Below are 20,698 nucleotides of genomic sequence, written 5' to 3' on the forward strand. Positions count from 1 at the left end.
GCAACAAGAGCAAAAACTCCATCTCAAAAAAAAAAAAAAAAAAATTTAAAAAGATTAACTAAACCTAACTGTGTATGGGTTGGTGACATAAATACATAGAGAAGATTTATTTCAAATGACTTTAAAACATAGTATTTTAACTGTCCCTAGATATAGATATATATCCTAAAAACTAAATCACACACAAAAAATCTTGAGTTCATATATTTGTTGATACTGGTATTATTTTGAAACATACATTTGATTAAAGCAAAGATTATGTTAATGTCATTAGGAACCAAGGTTTTCAGGTTAAGAGAGAAAAGATATAAGTATAAAGTAAAAGGACTTAAGCCCTGTAACCTTAAATATTAATCCAAAATATTAATATCGACTCAGGACACTTTTCTAGAATTGTGTATTTTATACCTTTATCCATTGAAAAATCCCAGAAGCAATGGTAACCGATGAGCAGTTAACAGCCCTATTATAAATTGCATTTCTCAGAGACCATTGATTGTGAGCCTAGAGGAGGAAATGTACAAGATAAGCCTGGGATGGTTTGTCATACCACAAAGGAAGGAAAGTAGACGTCTGAGATTGTGTGAAAAGGACATAGAACTAATCTGCAGGGGCTCCCGATGGCCAAAGAAGGGACAATTTAAGCATTCAAAAGAATAATGGGGCCGGGCATGGTGGCTCACACCTGTAATCCCAGCACTTTGGGAAGCTGAGGAGGATGGATCACCTGAGGTCGGGAGTTAGAGACCAGCCTGACCAACATGGAGAAACCCTGTCTCTACTAAAAATACAAAATTAGCTAGGCATGGTGGCACATGCCTGTAATCCCAGCTACTCAAGAGGCTGAGGCAGGAGAATGACTTGAACCTGGGAGGCAGCAGTTGCGGTGAGCTGGGATCACACCATTGCACTCTAGCCTAGGCAACAAGAGCAAAACTCTGTCTCAAAAAAATTAAATTAAATTAAAAGAATAATGGGCTAGGCATGGTGACTCACATCTGTAATCCCAGCACTTTGGGAGGCCAAGGCAGACAGATCACCTGAGGTCAGGATTTTGAGACCAGCCTGGCCAACATGGTGAAACCCTTTCTCTACTAAAAATACAAAAATTAGCCGGGTGTGGTGACACACACCTGTAATCCCAGCTATTTGGGAAGCTGAGACGGGAGAATTGCTTGAATTCGGGAGGTGGAGGTTGCAGTGAGCTGAGATTGTGCCACTGCACTCCAGCCTGGGTGACAGAGCAAGACTCCGTCTCAAAAAAAAAAGAGAAAGAATAGACTGGGCAAGGTGGCTCAGATGCCTGTAATCCCAGTACTTTGGGAGGCCGAGCTGGGTTGATCACTTGAGGTCAGGAGTTTGAGACCAGCCTCATCAACATGGTGAAACAAAATTAGCTAGGCATGGTGGCGGGCGCCTGTAATCCCAACTACTTGGGAGGCTGAGGCAGGAGAACCGCTTGAATCCGAAAGGTTCAGGCTGTAGGGAGCCAAGATCGCGACATTGCAGTCCAGCCTGGGTGGCAAAGTGAGACTCCATCTCAAAAAAAAAAAAAAAGAAGAAGAAGAATGACTGCAATGGATTGAAACTAATCAAATATATAACAGTCTGTAAATTTATAATGATCAACAATAAGACTTTGATCAGAAAGTGAAAACCTCTTGAATCACATTTGGTGGTTTCTAGAGCACTAACTCGTCATTCAGAAATTTTTTTTTTTTTTTTTAAGATGGAGTCTCGCTCTGTCGCCCAGGCTAGAGTGCAGTGGCACAATCTCAGCTCACTGCAACCTCCACCTCCTGGGTTCAAGCAATTCTTCTGCCTCAGCCTCCTAAGTAGCTGGGATTATAGGCACGCGCCACCACAGCCAACTAATTTTTGTATTTTTAGTAGAGACGGGGTTTTACCATGTTGGTCAGGGTGGTCTTGAACTCCTGACCTCGTGACCTGCCCGCCTCGGCCTCCCAAAGTGCTGGGATTACAGGCGTGAGCCACTGTGCCCAGCCCATTCAGAAAAGTTTTAAAAACAAGCAGGTAAGTGTTTTAAAAGTCAGGTTTTTTGGCTAGGCATGGGGGGTCATGCCTATAATCCCAGCACTTTGGGAGGTTGAGGCAGGTGGGTCACCTGAGCCCAGGAGTTCAAGAACAGCCTAAGCAACATAGTGAGACCCCATCTTTACCAAAAATACAAAGAATTAGCTGGGCGTGGTGGCACACACCTGTGGTCCTAGCTACTAGGGAGACCAAGGTAGGATAATCACTTGAGCCTGGGAGGCAGAGGTTGCATTGCAGTAAGCCAAGATCATGCCACTGTAGTCCAGCCTAGGTGACAGAGTGAGACCCTGTCTCAAAAACAAACAAACAAAAGTCAGATGTTTTGAATGGGAAGTTAATCCTCTGGATATCGGTTAAGAGGTTTTCTTCCTTATATCCAGTCTTTCCCCCTCTGCCTTTTTCCTCATACATATGTATGTGTATAACATCTGGAAGAGAACAAAGATAAGATTGGACTATGTTTAATACACTTCAGCTTTGCTTTTAGGTCAGAACAGGAAGTTGGAAAGGCAACTGTTGCATGTGCTAAAATCTATTTTTCAAATTGCTCCCCATAACTGATGGTCTTTTGGGCTTTTGTCTTATCCCAGCCTCTTATTTCTGCTTTGAGAACACCTTTAGATTTCAGTGGCGTCTAACTGATTTAAAAGACATTGGGTAAAGTAGTGAGTTCTGTTAATTTGCTGTGAATTAAACTATATTCTGCCCATAAGGCTGTGTTTGAGAAATAACTATAGAGAGCTTCAGGGTACTCTCTGGAGCTTGACAAGCTCTCTTGTCAGCTTGCCAGCTTGTCCATTTAGTCCAAAAAAAAAAAAAAAGCCATATAGGCCTAGGTTGTAATAGCTAGCACAGCTGTTTTGGTACTGATCAGATGAGGCATGTTTTGTGCAAAGCCTCTATAGGCTGTGCCCTTTTTCTTTCAGAAAGAACCCCCAAGACCTGAAGGACTTGCCAATACTATATTCTTCCCCCTCCCAGCATTTAGGAAACAATGACTTGTATCATTTAATAGACAAAGATAATATATCTCTTAGAAAGAGCCCAGAATTGGGAATCTGGAAAGTGTGTTTCTAGGGAGTTGAATTCTGCATCTATACTGACCTAACTTTGTAATTCTGGAAGTTGATTTGTTTTTTGTTTGTTTGTTTGTTTTGAGATGGAGTTTTTTTGCTCGTTGCCCAGGCTGGAGTGCAATGGTGCAATCTCGGCTCACTGCAACCGCTGCCTCCCAGGTTCAAGCGATTCTCTTGCCTCAGCCTCCTGAGTAGCTGGGATTACAGGCGCCTGCCACCACGCCTGACTAATTTTTTTTATTTTTATTAGAGACAGGGTTTTGCCATGTTGGCCAGGCTCGTCTTGAACTCTTGACCTCAAATGATCCACTTGCCTTGGCCTCCCAAAGTTCTGGGCTTACACGCGTGAGCTACCACACCCAGCCTGTATGCATTTTTTAAAAGGCTGGTTCTGTGTTATTGTTATAGTTATTTAGAAATAAATATTTGGGGCTGGGCGCGGTGGCTCAAGCCTGTAATCCCAGCACTTTGGGAGGCCAAGGCGGGCGGATCATGAGGTCAGGAGATCGAGACCATCCTGGCTAACACGGTGAAACCCCATCTCTACTAAAAATAAAAAAATTAAAAAAAACTTAGCTGGGCGTGGTGGCGGGCGCCTGTAGTCCCAGCTACTCGGGAGGCTGAGGCGGGGGGATAATGGTGTGAACCTGGGAGGCGGAGCTTGCAGTGAGCCATCGCGCCACTGCACTCCAGCCTGGGCGACAGAGTGAGACTCTGTCTCAAGAAAAAAAAAAGAAAAGAAAAGAAAAATATTTGGGGCAAAACATAGTATTCAACAAACCAACATGATTATCTCACTTCTTATTCAAGTTCATGAAGTCCATTTTTTTTCCTCCCACAAATTAGAGCCTGGTATTTCAACATCAGATATTCTGTCTTGGATTAAACAAGAAGAAGAGCCTCAGGTTGGGGCCCCACCAGAGTCCAAGGAGAGTGACGTGTACAAAAGCACTTATGCTGGTGAGTATGAAATTAAAGAGGTGTTCATGTCCATATCCAACTCATGCCAGGACTGACTGAAGAAACAGCAGGTGAAATTTGTAAAGGCAAATATGTGGGAGAAGAATGAGGGAAAGAAACAAAGCCATGCTCAACATTATGAATGAAACCAAACAGTCACTAAGATAAATTTTAAGTGAATGAGAAAATACACTCTTACATGCAAAGACAAATGAGAATTGTCAGAAGAAGAAAAATAAGTGCATACAGACGAACCAAAATTATGGGGGTAGGGAAAGACAGAAAAACATTTGAAAATCATGTAGAAAGGGTAGAAAAAGTGGGAGTGGGGTAGGGAGACAAGCCCTGGAGACAGAAATGGCCATGGGGAGGTGTAAATGGGAATGTTAAGTAAGAGCCCTCCCTCAGTGAAAGGAAAATCAATGATGGGAGAAGAAATAGAAGTATCTTCCTTCTAAGATAACTTTTGCCATTTGTATTGTAGAAGAGAATCTCAAGATCAGAAGGGTCCCAGTCATTTATACAGCTTAATGCAGTCTGTTTTTTTTTTAGTATTTTCTGTGCTCTGTGTTCTTTTAGACTGGGAAACACAAATGAAAAATAAGACAGTTTTAGCTCTTGAAGAAACTTATACTAGGGACATACATATCAGTACTAGGCAAGCCTGTTAGGATGAGTGGGGTGGATGACTTATATAAATGAATGAGAAGTTTCAGGAACATGCATCAGGTTGGGCTTGGTGACTCATGCCTGTAAGCCCAGCATTTTGGGAGGAGGTTGAGGTAGGTGGATCACCCAAGCCCAGGAGTTCAAGACCAGCCTGGGTAACATAGGGAGACCCTGTCTCTAAAAAAAAAAAAAGGAGAATATGCATCAGTTTTAGTTTAGGTATTTAGATAAGACCTAAAGAAGGGCATAAAGCCACAATTGTACCTTAAAAGATAGATATGATATGGCTGGGTAAAATTTGGGAAGATGGGTAGAGAGGGGTAGCATTCTGCAAAAGGGAGGACAGAATAAGTAAAGATGCATAGCAGAAATGTGTACTCTGTTCTCAGGGGAAGTAAAGAGACAGCTGACCACAGTGATGGGTTGATCTGATAGAATACAGAGAAATAGGAATAGGTAATTATGTGATTTTAGGCTTTGTCACAATAGGCAATAGAGAAAGTTCTTGAGTAGAGGTAAAATATAGTGAAAGTAATGTTGGGAAGATTGATGCCAAGGATTTTCTGTTTCTTAACAGATAGCATAGAAGAGGTACAGTGTTAAATTTTCTGATGAGGGCTGGGCGCGGTGGCTCATGCCTGTAATCCCAACACTTTGGGAGGCTGAGGCAGGTGGACCACTTGATGCCAGGAGTTCGAGACCCCTGGTCAACATGGCAAAACCCCATCTCTACTAAAAATATAAAAATTACCTGAGCACAGCCAGACGCGGTGGCTCACGCCTGTAATCCCAGCACTTTGGGAGGCCGAGGTGGGTGGATCATGAGGTCAGGAGATCGAGACCATCCTGGCTAACACCGTGAAACTCTGTCTCTAATAAAAAGACAAAAAAATTAGCCGGGCCTGGTGGTGGGCGCCTGTAGTCCCAGCTACTCGGGAGGCTGAGGCAGGAGAATGGCGTGAACCCAGAAGGCGGAGCTTGCAGTGAGTCGAGATTGTGCTACTGCACTCCAGCCTGGGTGACAGAGCAAGACTCTGTCTCAAAAAAAAAAAAAAAAATTTACCTGAGCACGGTAGTGCATGCCTGTAATCCTAGCTACTCGGGAGGCTGAGGCAGGAGAATCGCTTGAACCCAGGAAGTGGAGGCTGCAGTGAGCCAAGGTCACGCCACTGCACTCCATCATGGGCGACAGAACGTGATTCTGTCATAAAATAAATTTAAAATGTCATTTCATTTCTCTGATGATTTGCCACAGAGACCACAGATATCTTGGTTATTATTGCAGCCTTCTGCTGAATTTCTGATCTGAGCTAGGTAAGAGTGATCTGTTAGAGCTGGGTAGGAATGCATGAGAGTTGCTAGTGAGACAGTTGTTGATGGGTATAACTCTGGAGTCTTTTCTTTCAGATGAAGAGCTTGTCATCAAAGCTGAAGGCCTTGCTAGATCCTCGTTGTGCCCTGAGGTTCCAGTCCCTTTCTCTTCTCCACCAGCAGCAGCAAAGGATGCTTTTTCAGATGTGGCTTTCAAAAGCCAGCAGTCTACATCCATGACACCTTTTGGACGTCCAGCCACTGACCTGCCTGAAGCCTCTGAGGGACAAGTGACTTTTACTCAGTTGGGTAGCTATCCCCTCCCACCTCCAGTTGGTGAGCAGGTGTTCTCATGCCACCACTGTGGCAAGAGTCTCAGCCAAGACATGTTGCTGACCCACCAATGTAGCCATGCTACTGAGCACCCCTTACCCTGTGCCCAGTGCCCTAAGCACTTTACTCCACAGGCGGACCTCAGCAGCACATCCCAGGACCATGCCAGTGAGACGCTCCCCACCTGCCCACACTGTGCCAGGACTTTTACTCACCCATCAAGACTTACCTACCATCTTCGGGTCCATAACAGCACTGAGCGTCCTTTCCCCTGTCCTGATTGTCCCAAGCGCTTTGCTGACCAGGCTCGACTCACCAGCCACCGGAGAGCTCATGCAAGCGAAAGGCCCTTCCGCTGTGCCCAGTGTGGCAGGAGCTTCAGCTTGAAAATCAGCCTCCTCCTCCACCAGCGGGGTCATGCACAAGAGCGCCCTTTCTCCTGCCCTCAGTGTGGCATTGACTTCAACGGCCACTCGGCCCTGATCCGCCACCAGATGATCCACACAGGCGAGCGTCCTTACCCCTGCACTGACTGCAGTAAGAGCTTCATGCGCAAGGAGCACCTGCTGAACCACCGGCGGCTGCACACAGGCGAGCGGCCCTTCAGTTGTCCTCACTGTGGCAAGAGCTTCATCCGCAAGCACCACCTAATGAAACACCAGCGCATCCACACCGGGGAGCGGCCCTACCCCTGCTCCTACTGTGGCAGGAGCTTCCGCTACAAACAGACACTCAAGGACCACCTGCGTTCGGGCCACAATGGAGGCTGTGGGGGTGATAGTGACCCATCAGGTCAGCCACCCGACCCACCAGGTCCCCTCATAACTGGGCTTGAAACTTCTGGCCTGGGTGTCAACACTGAAGGTCTAGAGGCCAATCAGTGGTATGGGGAAGGGAGTGGAGGGGGAGTTTTGTAAATCCAAATCTCTGTGGCTTCATGGTTGTTTATGCTCACAGCAGGGCACAAAATCCAAGAGAAGGTCTGTGAGCCCCACCCAACACCCACAGTAATTATTATCTGGCACATCAATGAATTTGGGGTCCTATACACTTGACTAGAGACATGCTTGTGTTTTGGAATTTCACACTCTTACAAGAATACCACATTTTGAAACCCAGAAAGACCTGGAAAGGAGCCCAGCATGTCCATTTTTTCAAAGATACAACAAAAGCAGAAGTTACAAGAATATTGCGGAGAGGTTGGAAAGCAGGATTTAACCTCTGGTTCTCTTGTTCTCAGAGAACAGCAGGTTGATAGTAGGTTATGTCTCTAGGTAGAGACAGGTACATGAGAAGAGCCTCCAAAACTGGAAGCCCATCATGAGGCATGAGAATGTTTAACTATAAAGCCTTTTATTAGCTCCTTGATAGCTAAGATGGTTGTTGGAGAAAGTGCTTAAGCCACTGTTTATGTTGCTGCCTCCTCTCTCAAAACCAGCCAAGATCTGTTCACACACCTTTGTGGCTGCCTTTCCCTGAAACATGGTAACTCAAGACTGCCTGCCTAGGTTTCTTAGATTAATTATTCACATACATTTTGTTTAATATTGGTTGAACAAGAATTCTGACTTTAAAAGATTATTAAGGAGAACATTCCTTAACTATACTGGCTTGATTTGAAACAGGCTCTTATTGCCATTTAAACTGCCAGAAATCTTTGCCAAGGTCCTGCCTAAAAAATTGGAAACAGTTTTCTCAGCCCCAGCTTTAAAAGCTAGAGATCTCAGAGAAATAGCTGGCTTAACAATGACAGAACAGCCTAAAATTTGTGCCTACACCATGTTCTGAGAGTCGTTCACATCAAATTCTTATCTTTTCCAAGCCAGTAAGTTGGCTTCTCCATTCCTGGTGTCTGATATTCTTGACACTCATCAGCAACAAAGATCACAGCACTTTCCAGAAGCATGGAGCTTCAGAAAGTGCCAGTGAACTCTTGGTCCTCATTAGTGAGATGCTGACAGTGTTGTAATGCAGCTTTCTTGAGCCATCAGAGAAAGTGTATGTTAACCCTATCTGGCTGTATCCCATTGGCAGTGGACAGATTGAGGAACTTCCTAGATCACTGAGAGCTAAGCACCATGCATAGACAACAACAGTTTGTTCTTGCCTGTGTTGCTTTTAGGGACTTTGACTACCACGTGTTCTTTTCTTGGGGTGATTTAATCACCTGGGAGCATCTGAGTCTGCTCCTAAGTGGCTTTGCAACTGGGCCTAAGTTCTGTTTCCTTTGTGGATCTCAAATTTTCATCTGCAAAATGAGGCTGTTGAAAGGAAAAAAAGTGGCCGGGCGCGGTGGCTCAAGCCTGTAATCCTAGCACTTTGGGAGGCCGAGGTGGGCGGATCACGAGGTCAGGAGTTCGAGACCATCCTGGCCAACATAGTGAAACCCTGTCTCTACTAAAAATACAAAAAAAATTAGCAGGGCGTGGTGGCGGGCGCCTGTAGTCCCAGCTACTCGGGAGGCTGAGGCAGGAGAATGGTGTGAACCCGGGAGGCGGAGCTTGCAGTGAGCCGAGATGGTGCCACTGCACTCCAGCCTGGGGGACAGAGCCAGACTCTGACTCAAAAAAAAAAAAAAAAAAAAAAAAAAAAAGGAAAAAAAGTGAGCCTCTAGGAATTATTCAAAAAAAATCTTGTGATACATTCCTTTTCCTGCCAAAATTCTGTCTCTGTCTTTGGCTTCTGTCCAGGCAAAGCTAAATAAGACAGCAAAGTCAAAGCAGATAAATTCTTGTTGAAACTTGACTAAAATTTATTTGATTTGTTGTTTTACTCCCACTTGGAATCCTGAGGTAGAAGACAGAATGCAGAAGTCCTACATCTTGGGCAGAAAACTTGTTTATTCCTATACTCTTGTTTCCTCTGCTTCTTCCTGAGGTGCCTAGAACAAAGTCTGGAAATGTTTAGACAGGATATTTTCTTGGTGATAAGGAAAGGACCCATTTTTTCGCTTATCACCTAACCCAACCTTCCCTCTCTCTAGTTATGCATAACAACACTAGGAGAAGGTGTTAGCCCAGCTAACTTTGCTTCTGGGAAGGCTATGTCTGAACATGTTGCTCTGTAGGATGATCACGCTTATAAAATATCTGCCCCATGACATTCACAATACCAGGGACCATGGGAGACACAAGAAATGTGTGTCTGCTGTCATAACTTACAGTGAAAAAGCCCGATAATACAGAACAAGACATGATGGGCAATACCCTAGCATATTGGGATTAAGAGCTTTCTAGCCAGAATCTGGACCTATACCATGGGAAAATTTAGGGGTTCTGGGAATCCCAAAGCCAGGGTTCTGGGAATCTCAAAGCCAAGGTTCTGGCTTCATTGGCAACCCACTAGGAACTTGAATGTGAGATTCAGCTCTAGTTTGCACCTTGATTTCCCCAGTGAAAAGGGAGAAGAGCCAAAGTATTGTCTAGGTGCTGAGTTCCCTTTTCTGAGTGGATTTCAAGCATTTGCCAGGGTATGCTGGAGGAGGGATTCCTACAGTAGGTGAGATGTGGGACTAGGTAACACTTTAAATACTTTTTTACTCAAAGATTTGCCAAGAACACAGCTTATTAATGAAAGAGACCTGTGGATTGAAATGCTGCAGATAGATCCCGCAGTCCTTTCTGAAAGGAACTGTGTAGCCAGCAGGGACCTAAACTTTGGCAAAAAGCGAACACAATTCAAATAAGAATGAAGCAAGAGCCCTAAAATGGAATGAAAGGGGATGTGCAAGGCCATCCCAGAGAGAAGCAGGTGTGATACTAATCCTCAGCCCAGGAATAAAAGAGAGTTCAACTGTTATTCTTTTCTTTCATCAATCCCCTATCAGTTAGAACTGCAGGCCAGCTCCAAAGAGTGTTTGCTTAAGATTCAAAAGTGGATAAATAAAATGGATCAGTGGGAAGGATAAGGTGTCCAACAGAAAGTGTGGAGGAGAAACTCTTGGCCCATCAAGTGCTCCTGAGAGAAACCATGCAATTTAACTCTTCAGTTAAAGAAGTACATGAGAACTGCTTGTCATGACCAGACAAGATAGGAAAGGGGAAACCCCAGAAACGTGCTCTTCATCTGTCAGCCTTTTGGACCAAGAAGGTGTCACTATCACACATAAGCACCATTCCCTTAGAGTGGATCCAGGTGTTGACTATAACCAGATTTACTCTTTGCTTACTAGGTTTTTCATTGTCACCATTGGATGAACCTCTGGTTTAGCCACAGTTGTGAAAATAAATGGAAGGTGGTTGATTGTCTAGAAAGTGCAAGAAGATGGCCCTGCTCCTTTTCTGCTGAACATTTAGTATTGGAAACTCCTACTTCCCTTTTCATTAATAATAAAGTGTGCAAGGGGGGAAGGTGTGGGGCGCTGCTGGGCTTCTCTTAAGCATATCTGAGAAATGATGTTCATGCCTATCTCAACCAGGACCAGACCCTGTGACTTACTAGGTAATAGTCCACAAAAGCCTCGTTGATACATAAAAAGACCTCATCCCAAATGGAATGGGAATCCCAAATTTCTGCTCAGATTTTCTCTGAGGAGGGGGCAGGACACCCGCCCTTCCTGTCATGTCTTAGCTTCTTAAACTTCTAAAAGCATCCTCAGTGGCTGCCTGAAGGCAGCTCAGTAGCCATGAGCAAAACATCTTTCTTTCTCAAAAATATTTTCTTATGGACAAGGACCTCTGATGTCACCAAATATGTTTTTTTTCTTTCTTTGTGCCTGATATTTCTTTTTTCTCTTTTCTTTTTCTTTTTTTTTTTTTTTTTGAGACGGAGTCTTGCTCTGTTGCCCAGGCTGGAGTGCAGTGGCACAGTCTTGGCTTACTGCACTCCACCTCCCGGGTTCATGCCATTCTCCTCCCTCAGCCTCCTGAGTAGCTAGGACTACAGGCGCCTGCCACTACACCTGGCTAATTTTTTTGACTAAAGTCTCATTCTATCCATATAATAACTCCAAAGCTACACAAAACCGAAAAAGTTCTAGCAAAAGTATAACATTTTGTTTTAAATATAAAACATACATTTAATTCACTTTTTCAAAACAGGAAAACAAAGTAATTCTTTTGCTAGGGTGCTAGGGTAATTCAATGATTAATTTTCCCTATAAATTTTGTGTAATGTAAAGCTCTTTGTGTAAACTTTTTTTTTTTTTTTTTTTTTTTTTTGAGATGGAGTCTCGTTCTGTTGCCCATGCTAGAGTGCAGTGGCCCAATCTCAGCTCATTGCAACCTCTGGCTCCCAGGTTCAAGCAATTCTCCTGCCTCAGTCTCCCAGGTAGCTGGGATAACAGGCGCCTGCCATCATGCCCAGCTAATTTTTAGTAGAGATGGGGTTTCACCATGTTGGCCAGGCTGGTTTCGATCTGACCTCAAATAATCCACCTGCCTCAGCCTCCCAAAGTACTGGGATTACAGCCACCAAGCCCAGCTGTGTGGTTTTTGTTTTTGTTTTTTTGAGACAGAGTCTCACTCTGTCCCCCAGGCTGGAGTGCAGTGGCATGATCTCAGCTCACTGCAACCTCCCAGGCTGGAGTGCAGTGGCGCGATATTGGCTCACTGCAACCTCCGCCTCCCAGGTTCAAGAGATTCTCCTGCCTCAGCTTCCTGAGTAGCTGGGACTACAGGCACCACCACACCCAGCTAATTTTTTATTTTTAGTAGAGACAGGGTTTTACGATGTTGGCTAGGCTAGTCACGAATTCCTGACTTCAGGTAATCTTCCTGCCTCGGCCTCCCAAAGTGCTGGGATTACAGGAGTGAGCCACCGCGTCCGGCCCGCATAAAGCATTTTTAATGTTTTTGTAAGAATAAGAATTATTGTCATGAAAAAGATCCTGGAAAGCAAGTCAGGAGGCCAGAGTTTTAACCTTGCTTTTAGTTTTCTCATTCATAATGTGAGGATAATACCTAGTTTACAAAGGTGTTGTGAAGATCAAATGAGGAAAGTTTTTTTTTTTTTTTTGAGGTGGAGTCTTGCTCTGTCACCCAGGCTGGAGTGCAGTGGTGCAATCTCAGCTCACTGCAACCTCTGCCTCCGGGGTTCAAGCGATTCTCCTACCTCAGCCTCCTGTGTAGGTGGGAATACAGGCGCGCACACCCCCACCACTCTCGGCTAATTTTTGTATTTTTAGTAGAGAGGGGGGTTTCACGGTGTTGGTCAGGCTGGTCTTGAACTCCTGACCTCCTGATCCGCCCTCCTCGGCCTCCCAAAGTGGTGGGATTACAGGCATGAGCCACCGCACCTGGCAGGAAAGATTTTAAAGTGTTTTGAAGTCTATATGTCAAACATAAGAAGACAGTGTTGATATAGTAGTTGCAGGAGAATTACTTTGTTAACCAGTTAAACAATATCATGGGTCATATTGATGCTTCTCTTCAAGACTGGGCAGAGGCTGGGTGTGATGGCTCACTCATGTTATCCCACCACTTTGTTAGGCCGAGGCAGGAGGATCACTTGAGCCCAGGAGTTTGAGACCAGCCTGAGCAATATAGTGAGACCCCCGTCTCTACCAAAAAATGTTTAAAAAGCTGGGTGTGGTGGCACATGCCTGTAGTCTCAGCTACTTTGAGGCTGAGGTGGGAGAATCCCTTCAGCCCGGGAGGTTGAGGCTGCAGTGAGCCATGATTGCACCACTGCACTCCAGCCTGGGTGACAGAGTGAGACCTTGTCACACACACACAAAAAAGGCAGTAGTTGTTTGTTTCCAATTTGCTTGCCTATGATGAGGAGAAGCTAGCCCAAGATTGCAATTTGGGGAGCAATAGAAGTGGAAGTATGGACAGAGATGAAAAAATTTGATGCCAAAAAATTAGTTTCACATGTATAGTGTGTTTAGCTCTGGCAGCAACTTTTGTAAGATAACCACTTGTATGTATACTAAGAATTAGAACATCAGGAAGGCAGGCACGTTACTGGAGAGAATTGACTAAACCAGCAGGATTCAAAATTAAGGATGTACATCAATCTGTGTACATCAGGTCAATTCTTGGCCTTGAGTTCATAATTTTTATTTTATTTATTTATTTTTATTTATTTATTTTTTTTGAGACGGAATCTCGCTCTGTCGCCCAGGCTGGAGTGCAGTGGCGCAATCTCGGCTCACTGCAAGCTCCGCCTCCCGGGTTCACGCCATTCTCCTGCCTCAGCCTCTCCTAGTAGCTGGGACGACAGGCGCCCGCCACCACGCCCGGCTAATTTTTTGTATTTTTTTAGTAGAGACGGGGTTTCACCGTGGTCTCGATCTCCTGACCTCGTGATCCGCCCGCCTCGGCCTCCCAAAGTGTTGGGATTACAAGCGTGAGCCACCGCGCCTGGCCGAGTTCATAATTTTAAAAAATTCTGTACCTACAAGCCACCCTCAGTGATTAAAGAGCAGGAACAAGAATAATTACACCAATCATATTTATGTTATTAGCCAAGAAAGTAGTCATTTAGAATGTTTATTTTCCCAGATGGTCTTGTGTGGCTGAGACAAGGAGATGAGTAGGAGGAAGATTCTGTTGCACTAGTTTGTTTTGGGCTGAACTTTACAATAACCTGGGGAGCTTAAAAAAATATTTATGCCAAGGCCCACCATGGCATGATTTAATTGGTGTGTGATAAGGCCCAGATGTTTTGTTTTTTAGAGTTCTCCCAAGTGATTTTAATGTGCCTGCAAGGTAGAGAAGATCAGAGAGAAGGTGAATTATTGGACTGGAAATGGCTACTTAGCGTGCTTTACTGGAGCAGGGAGCTGTGGATTGGAGATTAATAAAGGGTCTTTGAATCCACAATGGGAAGTCATAATTTGATTCTAGAGGCAGGACTCAGAAGGATATAAAGCTATGGGAATGGTGGTTGAAAAAGTTCTGACCTCAATAGTTAGGAGCTCTAGAGTCAGTGGGAAAAGCAGCATTCACTTCAGGCTGCAGAGCTGTGTCCAGAGCCTGTGATTAAAAAAAAAGTTGGCAGGACTAGGGGAGCACAGATGAGACTGGCACCCCATGCCTATGCTGTAGACCTAACTAACTTCCAGAATGGTGAGGCTAGTGCCTCCTCATAAGAGCAGTTTAGTGAAGAACAAAAAGAGACTTTAGTCGACATCCTTACCAACTTGGATTTAACAATAACACATGGTTTTTTTTGTTATTGTTGTTTGTTTGTTTTTTTGTTTTGTTTTGAGATGGAGTCTCGCTCTGTGGACCAGGCTGGAGTGCAATGGCGCGATCTTGGCTCACTGCAAGCTCCGCCTTCCCAGTTCGCGCCATTCTTCTGCCTCAGCCTCTGGAGTAGCTGGGACTACAGGCGCCTGGCTATTTTTTTAAATTCATTTTATTTGTATTTTTAGTAGACACGGGGTTTCACTGTGTTAGCCAGGATGGTCTCTATCTCCTGACCTGGTGATCTGCCCGCCTCGGCCTCCCAAAGTGTTGGGATTACAGGCTTGAGTCACGGCGCCTGGCCAACACTTGGTTTTAATACCTTATTTTTGAATTTGGAAGAACCAGGATGTTTCTGTATAAGCACTAGACTTTATTTTACATTAATTTCGGCCATTTTTAATAGTCAAATCTGCACTTAAAAGCTGAAAGGTTGCTGGGCGCGTGGCTCATGCCTGTAATCCCAGCACTTTGAGAGGCTGAAGTGGATCGCTTGAGGTCAGGAGATCGAGACCAGCCTGGCCAACATGGCGAAATCCCGTCTCTACTAAAAATACAAAAATTAGCCGGGGGTGGCGGCGCATGCCTGTAATCCCAGCTACTTGGGAGGCTGAGGCAGGAGAATCACTTGAACCCGGGAGGTGGAAGTTGCAGTGAGGAGATCGCACCACTGCACTCCAGCCTGGGCAACAGAGCCAGACTCAGTCTCAAAAAAAAAAAAAAAAAAAGGTTGAAAGGTTGTCTACTGAGGAGATTCAAGAGAACATACAGCAATTACCAACATAAAACCTGTCATTGCATAAAGGGTTTCTAAGCCCTAGGTGTCTGTTGTGTTTGTATGTTAGTAGCATACTCAGTTACCTGAGCAGTGGAGAGGTACCATGGAGTCACTAAGAACTGACAAAAAGCCAGTGAACTTTACTCATCTACAGTGTCAAAACTTGTAAAGGTAAGAAATGCTTATTTGAAGGAGACTGAGAATGAACTCGAGGAAAAAAGTATTTTCTCCAAACGTTGCATATGTATAAAGCAAAAATTTTCAGAAATAAGAGGAGAACGTGTATGTGTTTGGGTGTTTAAGTTTGAAATAAAATGTTGCCAAAAGGAGGGTCTGTAAAGGGCAGAGATGTTAAAAAATGCCTTTACAAAAGCAAATTGCCGTAAAACTTTATAATACAAAATATTTAACAGTGTTTCTCCCCCACCCCCTCATTGATACTTTCTGCCCCATTAAGTGGTCTGGGAGTTTTGTCACCTTACTCCTAGTGCCCATCCCCTCCATAAAGCCCTGCCTCTGATTTTTTATCACACTGAGGCTGTCACTTATATTGTAACCTAAATTGTTGCTCTGCCCAGTGCAGTGGCTCATGCCTGTAATCCCAGCACTTTGGGAGGCCGAGGCAGGCAGATTGCCTGAGTTCAGGAGTCAAGACCAGCCTGGGCAACATGGTGAAACCCCGTCTCTACTAAAATACAAAAAAATTGGCTGAGTATGGTGGCACGTGCCTGTAGTCCCAGCTACTTGGGAGGCTGAAGCAGGAGAATGGCTTGAACTCGGGAGGCGGAGGTTGCGGTGATTGGGTGACACAGCAAGACTCTGTCTCCAAAAAAAAAGAGTTACTCTTCTTTGGAGTTTGGCATAACTAGGCAGAGTGTCCTAAAATGAAGGGGGAAAGCTGTGACTAGGGACATGCCAGTGGCAGAGGAAGCCTGAGAAGCTGAGCTGCCTTCCTTTCCCTATCTTGCTGACCACATTGGTACTTCGTAGCCTGCTCATTAAATTAGGTATGGGGCAAAAAACCAAGATAGGAGTGCAAATTTGGTTGCCCTCTTCACTTAGCTAACAGTGAGTCTAGAGGTTTTCTTCCTCAAATAAAGCTTTATTGCAGTTGTTGAAAAGACGCAGAGCGCCGGGCGCGGTGGCTCACGCTTGTAATCCCAGCACTTTGGGAGGCCGAGGCGGGCGGATCACGAGGTCAGGAGATCGAGACCGCGGTGAAACCCCGTCTCTACTAAAAATACAAAAAATTAGCCGGGCGTGGTGGCGGGCGCCTGTAGTCCCAGCTACTCGGAGAAGCTGAGGCAGGAGAATGGCGTGAACCCGGGAGGCGGAGCTTGCAGTGAGCCGAGATTGCGCCACTGCACTCCAGCCTGGGCGACAGAGCGAGACTCCGTCTCAAAAAAAAAAAAAAAAAAAAAAAAGACGCAGAGCACCGGAAATCTTTAGGAAATAGTAGACATAAATGTTCTGGCGTTGATGCATCCCCTCTCCATTGGCCTCTCCTGTATTTTTTTTTTTTTTTTTTTTTTTTGAGACAGAGTCTTGCTCTGTCGCCCAGGCTGGAGTGCAGTGGCGCGATCTTGGCTCACTGCAAGCTCCGCCTCCTGGGTTCATGCCATTCTCCTGCCTCAGCCTCCTGAGTAGCTGGGACTACAGGCGCCCGCCACCACGCCCAGCTAATTTTTTTGTATTTTTAGTAGAGAGGGGGTTTCACCGTGTTAGCCAGGATGGTCTCAATCTCCTGACCTTGTGATCCGCCCGCCTTGGCCACCCAAAATGCTGGGATTACAGGCGTGAGCCACCGCGCCCGGCCTCTCCTGTATTCTGTAGTTCAGCATCTGTCACTTCAAATATCCTGTCCAGAGCAGTAACAATAAAATTCTAGGGGAGGGGATGAAAAGCAGTCAGTTCCCACCTGAGAGACTGAGGGGCCAGGCCTGGGTCCTTCCCTAACAAGAAATGTGTGTTAACCATGATACATGGCATTTATAATCCACTTTATCCAGTGGCTCATTCTGCTCCTCAGTACATTAGATAACTGTCTCCTAGTCACCCAGTGATTTCTGGAAACCAGTCTTATGACTGAACACCTCTCCCACAGTGCAGGGTCTCTCCCACTCTTGGGGATCTCTCTGTCTCATCAGCCCGTTGATCATGGGAGGACCTATAATGGGGCCCACAGCCTGTGCAGCTACAGCAGCTTCCTCCTCATTCCCTGTTTGCTTTCCTTCTGGGAAGTTCTCCTTAATCACTCCCTTCACTACCTTCCTGCTGGTATCCACTACGGCCTTTTATGGCCTGTGGTTGCTAGGCTTGGTGGTTATAAAATAATGTTAGTGGCCAGGTGCGGTGGCTGATGCTTGTAATCCCAGCACTTGGGGAGGCCGAGGCAGGTGGATCATCTGAGGTCAAGAGTTTGAGACCAGCCTGGCCAACATGGTGAAACCCCACCTCTACTAAAAATACAAAAATTAGCTGGGCGTGGTGGCAAGCGCCTGTAATCCCAGCTACCTGGGAGGCTGAGGCAGGAGAATTGTTTGAACTCAGGAGATGGAGGTTGCAGTGAGCCGAGACTGAGCCACTGCACTCTATCTTGGGTGACAGAGTGAGACTCTTGTCTCAAAAATAAATAAAAATAAAATAAAATAATGCAAGTACATGCAAGTACAATGAAGCCTGTGCATTTAAATTCTGTTTGAGTTGAATAGCTTTGCTCATATATCTCTTTTTTTTTTTTTTTTTTTTTTTTTGAGACGGAGTCTTGCTCTGTCGCCAGGCTGGAGTACAGTGGCAGGATCTTGGATCACTGCAACTTCCACCTCCTGGGCTCAGCAATTCTTCTGCCTCAGCCTCCGGAGTAGCTGGGACTACAGGCGCACACCCCTACACCCAGCTAACTTTTGTATTTTTAGTAGAGATGGGGTTTCACCATATTGGCCAGGCTGGTCTCAAACTCCTGACCTCATGATTTGCCCACCTTGGCCTCCCAAAGTGCTGGGATTATCTTAACGATGAATGGGACCTCTAGCTCTGAGCAACTACTCTGGTCACAAAGGGTGAAAGTGTTGATGGCTGCATGAAAATCCACCCTCTGTGAAGGAGAAATGTGAAGTAGACACACTACAGTGATGTCTTACTGTGTAACAAAGGACATCATTATAACTAGTTAAGTGCTTAGGAAGGGAAGTCATTTTAAAGGCTTTATACTGAAAAGATGGCATAAATGTTTGGGACTAACCTATTCCTGCCTTTATCACCTCTAGGAAAGAGAAAAGATAGTTGATAATCTATAGTGCAGAAGATGTGTTCTGAAATGTGGCTCGCTGGTGGAAATGAATTTGCCTAGAGCTTTTCAGACTTAACTTGCCTGGTTCCTCTAATAAAAGTGGACGTGATGTTTACAATCAGGGCCAGGAAGCAGGGAAGGAAATCACTGACTTCTGGGAGCATGGGCTTTACTGGCCTATAAGCTCCTTGAGGATAATCTTAAGTCTGTGAAGTACTCATTTCTGTATCCTGGAAGTGTGCCTAGTAGAGAAAGTACTTGCTAACTGTTCTTCTGAATATGGCCCTCTAAGCACATGTCTCACGTAGGCCAATAATGTCCTTTATTTTACGAAGTGCAGTGGAACTTAAAGGTACTAGCAGGTCTGCCTCCACACAAGGTGATGAGCCTTAAAGATCTCTTCTTTAACAAGACAGGGACTGGTCCTTTAGGAAAACAAAGTAAATACTATTTTGAGAATAATTACAAAAACACCTTTGGGGGGTAACTATCTTTGCAGAATGCTCGCTATGTGCCAGGCATGATTCTCATCTAATTTTACAACATTAAAATAGAGTTGTCATTATTTTTTTCATTTATATATGAAGAGAATGAGGCTCAGAGAAGTTAAATAAGTTTCTCAAAGTCATAGCTAGTGAGTGGTGATTTCGGGATTTAAACTCAGGTGTATGCAACTGCAAAGCTCACCCTCTTCCTAAACAGTACCTGGCACACAGTAGGTGTTCAATAAATGCATTTGGAATGACTGAATTTTCCCCTCCTCCATCTTCATCAGCTTACACTGGCCTCTCCCTGGTTCCTTCTCTGACCTGGCCTGTTTCAAAGTGACACTGACCTGCCTTTAAAGGGTTTTATTTGTAGAGAAGGGGTCTTACTATGTCACCCAGGCTGGTCTTGAACTCCTGGCCTCAGCCTTGGCCTCCAAAGTGTTGGGATTACAGGCGTGAGCCACCATGACTGCCCGATTTAAAGGTTTATTTATTTATTTGACACAGGATCTTTGCTATGCCGCCCAAGCTGGAGTGCAACCGCACAATCACAGCTCACTGCAACCTCCAACTCCTGGGCTCAAGCAATCCTCCAACCTTAGCCTCCTGAGTAACTAGGAGTACAGGCATGAGCCATCATGACTGGGTAATTTTTATTTTTTATTTTATTATTATTTTTTGAGATGGAGTCTCGCTCTGTCGCCCAGGCTGGAGTGCACTGGCGCGATCTTGGCTCACTGTAACCTCCACTTTCCAGGTTGAAGCGATTCTCCTGCCTCAGCATCCCGAGTAGCTAGGATTATAGGCCCATGCCACCACGCCCAGCTAATCTTTTTGTATTTTTAGTAGAGACGGGGTTTCACCATGTTGGCCAGGCTGGTCTCGAACTCCTGACCTCAGGCGATCCGCCTGCCTCAGCCTCCCAATGTGCTGGGATTACAGATGTGAGCCACCGCCGTCGGCTAATTTTTTGTAGGGATGGGGTGTCAATATGTTGCTCAGTCTGGTCTCGAACCCCTGGGCTCAAGTCATCCTCCTACTTCAGCCTCTCAAGAGTGCTGAGATTACAGGTGTGAGGCACCACACCCAACCCAATTTCAAGGTGTTTGAAGAGGCCACTGTTAAAATGCACTGCACCTTACCTGGGAGAAAGAGCTCAGCCTTCTTTTGACACCTTAACATGAATCACTTCTCTATCATCCATAACAGTGCAAAAGCTCTGGGATGGGTCCAGGTAAATCTGGATTGGGAAGAAGGGGAGTGGGAGGTAAAGTCTGCAAAGGAGTGAGGGAAGGCAGAAGGCCAGAAGAAAATGTCTGAAGACAGAATTACTCTTGCAAAATTTTCAAAAGGGTCAGGCGCTATTTTCTCCCAGGATGCCCAATACATTTATAGAATTAACAGTAATCAAGCCGACAGTCCAGGTCCTCGCATAGTTTGGGCCTTTAAAGTCGGCCATCCCAGACTGAGGGGGCCTGACCCCTGGGCCAGGCCGCCGCCTCTCAGTTCTGGGGCGGCGGCGACCCCAGCCCAGGAGTGGCCCCGGTTGGTCCCCGCAGGCGGGCAGGAGCTCCGAGGCCATTGGCTGGCGCGCGGGCTGCCAAGGG

At 45.4% G+C, this 20,698-nt stretch overlaps 1 protein-coding gene across 4 annotated transcripts in view; it reads left to right on the plus strand.

Moving 5' to 3' along the window:
- ZNF398 (zinc finger protein 398) overlaps positions 1-15,654 on the plus strand; it is a 51,596-nt gene extending 35,942 nt beyond the window's left edge. For all 4 annotated transcript variants that reach the window (XM_063641707.1, XM_063641708.1, XM_063641706.1 and 1 more), the window contains exons 5-6: positions 3,978-4,091; positions 6,168-15,654. In XM_063641707.1, the coding sequence (XP_063497777.1) occupies positions 3,978-4,091; positions 6,168-7,321 (1,268 nt within the window). In that variant the 3' untranslated portion in view covers positions 7,322-15,654. The remainder of the gene's footprint in view (positions 1-3,977; positions 4,092-6,167) is intronic.
- Positions 15,655-20,698: the final 5,044 nt, after the last annotated feature.

This window comes from Symphalangus syndactylus, chromosome 6 (genome assembly GCF_028878055.3).
Source record: "Symphalangus syndactylus isolate Jambi chromosome 6, NHGRI_mSymSyn1-v2.1_pri, whole genome shotgun sequence".
NCBI lineage: Eukaryota > Metazoa > Chordata > Mammalia > Primates > Hylobatidae > Symphalangus > Symphalangus syndactylus.